The following is a 6,720-nucleotide window of genomic DNA, read 5'->3' as shown; positions in this document are numbered from 1 at the left end:
AGGAATTTAGCCTTTTCAATCAATTCTGCACTCGAATTAACCCTCCTTATTATCACCCAGCTTTTTGCTGTGGGCAATACGTTAAGTATGGGCTACATTCAGTTACTGCACTGAGTAATGTTACTCGTTCAGTTGCCCCACTTATTTTAATGGGACTAAACATGGCATAGCACAGTGTGAACTAAGCGCTATCTGATATAAGAAAAGATACCAGAATCTGGACATATATTTTAAAGTTTTCAATCATATTCAAGAAGCTAATGTGGCAGAGTCATCACACTAGTATACATTTCAGACACGTACAAAAATTATTAAATGACAAAGCAGTAGCCACCACTAATACCTGAGGCTAGACACTGTTGCATTTACGTCCAATCAGGGCAATTCATTATTTTTATGCCTTGGAAAAAATGTGCTGCACTTCCATGCAGAAGGCAAGAGTTTCCACTGTGCAACTCATACCTCTGATTACAGATACAATAATGCGGTTTATCAAGTGAATAGCTGATTGGAAAGAGTACAATGTAAGACATCATTCATAAAGAAAACATATAAACAAAGTATGCTCCTTGATGAGAAGGACTGCTACGATAGGGGTCCTTACTGTCAGCGCTAGTAGCATCTTCAAGTGTCAAATTGCAGTTTCTCTCTACATGTCAGCCAACACTTGCCCCAGTCCAAAGAATGTGAAAGAATGTGGTAACAATTATATGATAGCATGATGCTTTAGGATTGTAATTTCATTATATAGCTTTCACTAACACATTGCTCTGGGCAGCTTCTCTTTAATTGTTTCTTTTTAGCCGTGTTAAAATGCTAATAGTTTGCAGATTAAAAGAGGATAAAAACTTACTGGAGTTACCAGTGGTACCCGCTATGTCTATCATAGTTCTTTGCATATGAGTCCATAGACCTTTTGGATTTGCAGATGTCTCAATAAACAAGCCGAATTTTAAAAGAAATCTCCATCTTGGGCTGGAAACAGCAGGAAGTGGGCACACATTCAGTCTCTTCGTCACAGCTGCCTTTTTTCAGTTCATTCCATACTATCCATTGCTCCCTTAAAATCACAATCCATGCAGAGACACACAGAAACATTAACATTTCTCACGAACCAAAACTCAAAATGAGAATTATGGTTTTGCAGCTTTATAAAAATTCTGACAACTATGACCTCATCTCTTTCACAGCCCCTGGGTAGACTTAGATACTTATGGAAGAATACATTAGAAACCATGTGAGGAAGGAAGCTAAGCATGAGTGAAACGCAAAGCCAGAGTGGGCTGGAAGTGCTCAAGACCTCTCTCTGGATCAGGAAGGACACCTCTGCTTGCCAAAGACTTGAAACTGTAAACCTTGTACTAAAATTGAATGCCTCATCTTAGTTTTGCTGCTGTGAACAGGACCTTCACTACTCCTTTGAGATAGGAGGGATCTGTGTTCAGATTCTCTTCTGAGACCCCCACCTTCCATGGCCTGGCATGTCTAGTATTGGTAGTTCTCGGTGGGGTCTCTCAGTCCTGTTTAGTAAAGGTGTTCTGTTATGTGTAAGTATTCACTCAACCAGGAGATAATGGTGGTGAGATCTGGGGATGGGAAATAGCCAAGCTACACAGACAAAAAGTTTTTCAAAAAAAAAAGCCCATGATTGTGTTTTCATTCTTATGTCTGTTCGCTATCCCAGTACAATGTCCATGCCCATCCCTAAAATGCAGGGTTTTATTGCAGTGACTGGGTACCACCATCATGTTTCGTTTGAAAAATTGTTTATCAGACACAAATACATAGTTTTGTAATTCCAATCTCATCCAAGTAGTTCTGTTCAGCAAAAAGGTTAAAAGATTAAAAAACAAACTAAAACTAGAAAAATTACAGGAGAATCAATAACTTGTTCTGTTTGAACAAGGACTGAGGGATTTCTAATCTGCAAGAAACAAATGGGATGCTGGTGTGCACTTTAGCTCAAAGAGTGAGCCCAGTGAAATCTAACTTTCAAAATAAAAAGCAGAGCACAGGATTTGAAAAGTTACTGTAGTGAAAGGGGAAAAATAAATTGCATAAATAGTTCCCTAGTACTTGCTGTATATACCTTTAGATGGAAGCTGAGACTTTTAAATTAACAGCCAAAACCAAAAAAGATATCCTCCACTTTCTGACTGTTTCTCTCTTTGCTTTGCTTGCTTTCTTCCCGCAGGTCAATGGGAAGGATTTATCTAAAGCAACACACGAGCAGGCAGTGGAAGCATTCAAAACAGCCAAGGAGCCCATCGTGGTGCAGGTCCTGAGAAGAACTCCACGCACCAAGGTCTTTACTCCTCCTCACGACTCTCAGCTGGTAGATGTGGGCACACAGACAGATATCACTTTTGAACACATCATGGCTCTAAGCAAGATGGGCTCACCTACTCCACCCGTCTCTGTGCTAGACCCATACCTCCTACCTGAAGAGTAAGTAACAGTTTGTGAAGCCCTTGAAAATCCTTGCATTCCTTAACGTGGCGTGTTAGAAGTAGTTCACAAACTCACCTTTACTTGCTGGTGAACATGTACTCCCAGAAGTAGCCAGGATTCATACACCATTGAGCCACAACTCAAAACATTTTCATTTTTTCTACACGCTAGCAAGCCATTACTCACATGAGTAATGCCACTGAGTCACAACATGGCCTCATAAAGCTCATTTTTTGCTGGCATTTGATGGATAAAGTTATTGCTTCTTGTAATTCCTCTCACTGCCTCTTTGGGTTGCTTATGTTTTAACTTTATTTTTTATGGCTGCCATAAATTGTGTAATGCTAAGAGCTGCTACATTCTGTTCCAGTGTATTAATTACTTTATTATAACCCTGCAGCGATGTTACTCAAATAAATTATTTTCTAGGACTAAAATTACTTACCAGTGCTGTCATGGATGTTTTAGAATCAAATTTTAATTATTGTTAATGGTAGTTTGATGCTTTTGTACTTACAAATAAAAATGACAATTATCTCCTGGCACACACACACTACGCCCTCACACGCTGTTCAAGAGGAAAACGGCTCCCCAAGGAACCCATGCAAATTGCCTGTCATCTTGCCACACATCTCGACAAGGGAAAAAGTAACAGAAAAGATTCTGAACGTCTCAGTTGCTGTGTATTAGAGACCGTGATCTGGTCAATCCACAGCAATACCTAGTTTTGAGATGACCCTGTACACGGCGAGAGGCAGGGCTAGTGTGCCCGTGTCCTGGCTGTGCGGTACAGCTCTGGAGGGGCAACCCCACAGAGAGCCCGAGCTGTGAACACCGGCACACAAACAGACCCCAGCGCGCCTCTCCAAACACCCCTGTCAGCGCTCCTACGAAATAGAGTTTGACTACAAACAGGCACCGATCCTGTACTGCTCCTAAGTGACTTCCACGGTATGTTAACATTCACACATTCTGCCAGGAACTGGGCTTCTGCGTGCAATGTCTGCTCCTTTCATGACTCTCAGCGCTGATTACTTGAAAGATGGTTCCATCAGATATTACTGCATGGCCACCTATTCCCAGCTCATTGAAAATTCAAGCACAGCTGCGTGTTTTAGTGGAAACATTTGACAAAAGGCTAGCTTTGAGCTTGTTTGCAGTGAACAAGCAGCAGGGCTTAGAGCACACTGGAGAGGACACACTAACTCCTAGAGCATCTAAACTGCAAACCCCCAAACACATTTGCAAGAGGGGTTTCAATACCTGCAACTTTCCAACTGCAAAACCAAATACACAAGGAAAACGGCGAAGATTAATTCATAATCAACCATTTAGATTGCAACATGCCTGCATAAAACCAGCTCAGCCCTACCAAGTAACTTCACATTGCCCCTTAGTCATTAGACATAGATTTCAACAGCTAGCAACATCAGCCTTACTTTCAGCTGTAGATGTTGGTCTTAACCACATAGCCTGCTTCACAGCTATCCCTACATACCAGGGCAGCCAGTTAGCTATCCAAGTATGCGGTCACCCAGCATGTGCAAGCAGAGTCATTTTTTCCTAATGCTTCCTGTAACTTCTCCAAATCCCGTTCAAATTAATCTAGCCTGCGTATGACAACTTGGGTATCTTAGCAGTTAGCAGATGCTGTTACGTAAATAGCCTCACACTTACAAAGAAACATGTATCTAGTTAACAGAGAATTAAAGGAAGTTTACTTTTATTGCAGAAATAAAATTCCAGCATAGAAAAAAGCGATCGTGAGAGCATTACACTGCTTACAAATTCCAAAGTATGGACAGTGAAACTGTTGGAGAGCTCAAGCTGTAAAAAGCAGCATGCCAATATGAAGAGTGGTGGATATTTAAATAGTACTTAAATCATTATGCACAGCCTGTTGCATTCAAATCAATCAATAGAATGCTGTTGATCCAAATAGTTGGGTGGCAAATTATTTTTATAATAGCAATTTGATACAATTTTGTGTTTTTAAGGCAAAGTAAAAATACCAAACAAGCAGGCAAGGATGATTTTACTTCCATGTCTGCAAATAACCTGAGCTTATAAGTAAATAATCTTGTATTCCGTCTCATCTTGAACCCTGGCAAATATCTGCCCACTTAGCTGTCACCTGGTACCCCTTACCCTGCTTTGCTGCTGCTCTCTCTGTATGTTTTTTTCCTCAAGTCAGCTTTACATTTGGAGAAAAATCATTAATAAATGCTAAGACTCTCTACAAGTCTCTCATTCATCATCAGGTGCCAAATGTTTTAGACTCCTCTTATAATACATTTAATTGTTTAATGCATTTATTGCTGTAAATGGTATAGTGTATATCATTAACCACATGCAACTTCTTGGTTTGGTTGTTAGTCCATCACATTCACAATGACTTGCTATAAGCTTGGAATGGATTAATATGCTAACTAGAGTACTGAGTGCTGTCTTAAAATACACCTTTTTTTTCCAGCCATCCATCAGTGCATGAATACTATGACCCAAATGACTACATGGGAGGAATTCATCAAGAAATGGACCGAGACGAGTTAGAATTAGAGGTACTTAGTCTTTAGTAACTGTTTCATTTACTGAAAGTTTAACTTGTGCATGTCATGGTCTTTATATTGTATATAAAGCGAAGAGACATTTCAAAGCAGTTCTTTGTAATAACATTGCTCATTAGTTAAACTTTGCAGGTTGCAAACCTTACTGATACCTTTAGCAGTGTATTTAACTATGTGCCATGGACTGATGAGCCAGATCTTCAGCTAACAAATTAACATAAATAATGAAGTAATTTATTCCATTAATTAAATTCTGTTTAACTATGCTGATTTAAACTTTCTGAAAATCTGAAGGACTTTGCAGGTTTGCTGAGCGGCAGGACCTGTTCCACATAGTCACAGTAAAAATGTATGAGTTTCCCTTAAATATTCCCCAGCTGAGAAACAGATGTTCTTGATCATATAATTTAGAAGTATTTTAAGTTTACAAAACAAGACCAGAATAGGTATGCCACTATACTAAGCTGTTCCTCCCTTTTTCATTCCTGAAAAGTTACACATGTATACATATAAAATTATAGATAATAAAAGTTGAACCAGTCATGAAGGTATGCAAGTCCATTTCCCTGCCAAATCTTTAAAAATCACTTTTGGTTTTAGTATCTGTATATCCCATCAGAAGTTCATCCTCAGTTTTCTCATTCTTAACCATTATTCATGCTCCCAACCATGCAGAGTACAGCGTATAAATTGTGGGCCTTAGTTCTGCAAGATACTTAAGCAGTACTGACCCACTGAAGAGGTTTTAATCGTTTGTAATAAATAGCAGTAAAGTATCTCTATACTTTTAAATAACTGCCATTAATGTCTGACCCAGCTAATCCATTCAAGATTATCAGTAAGTGAATAGTTTACTCTTAGCTTGCTTGCAGTTCTGATTTCTTAGATCCTGGTCCTGCTAATGCTTATTTGTCAAAGCAAGCGATGCTGATCTGTCTGTAGCTCTGTTTAAATCAGTGGTAGATTTATCAACAGCTTCAATGGGAGCAGAGTTCAGTTGTTCTATGAGCACAAAGTTGTTCCCTTCTATAAAAGTGTTTGCAGGATCAAGGACTAAAACCCCATAAAAAGTTTGCAAGCTGTTCTCAAATTCTGCAGATCTGGTAGTAATTCATTTTTGTACACAAACGCAAATCAAAGTCAGGATAAAATCAAAGTGCCAGTAAAACAAATGCTGTTTAGCAGACTTCAAGGCCTTACTTTTCAAACAAGTGCCTTTTTAGTTTTTTTAAATAAAAACAAATACAATATAGATTTCAGTCTTAAGGGAAAATGTAGAACAAATTAGTATTTTCTGCCAGTGTCTTTTCAAAATCTATCTTTTAGGAAATCTAGTATTGTGGATAAACTATATTGCTTCCGTTAGAAGGTCAACCAGTTGAGCTGAAAACATTTTAAAAACATGCACTTCAGTAGCCAGACGTTAATATGCCTTAAATCACAACATTAATAATTTTGACATTGATATAGTACTTGATGGCAAAAGGTGATCAGCTCAGTAACACGGGGAGATGAACATTAGAAAAGTCTCTGTAGCCTAATAGTACTTCTTAAAAACTACTAAAGATTCTTGTTCAAATCGTAGAGCCTGTGATCAATGGTGAGGTCAAAGTGCTAACAGGGACTCAACTGGCTAGTTGCTTTTTTGTTTGCCTTTTGATAGATATGTTTTAAAAGACCACAAAGGCACTGTTTCATTGAC

At 38.8% G+C, this 6,720-nt stretch overlaps 1 protein-coding gene across 1 annotated transcript in view; it reads left to right on the top strand.

The window, feature by feature from the left end:
* Window positions 1–6,720, top strand: part of LOC104082325 (E3 ubiquitin-protein ligase PDZRN3-like) — a 32,277-nt gene that overhangs the window by 13,856 nt on the left and 11,701 nt on the right. Inside the window, 3 exon segments of the mRNA XM_009585414.1 lie at window positions 2,195–2,448; window positions 2,803–2,814; window positions 4,925–5,012. Of these exon segments, the coding sequence (XP_009583709.1) occupies window positions 2,195–2,448; window positions 2,803–2,814; window positions 4,925–5,012 (354 nt within the window).

This window comes from Fulmarus glacialis, unplaced genomic scaffold (assembly GCF_000690835.1).
Source record: "Fulmarus glacialis isolate BGI_N327 unplaced genomic scaffold, ASM69083v1 scaffold969, whole genome shotgun sequence".
Lineage (NCBI taxonomy): Eukaryota > Metazoa > Chordata > Aves > Procellariiformes > Procellariidae > Fulmarus > Fulmarus glacialis.
This window is presented reverse-complemented; position numbering and strand designations above follow the sequence as displayed.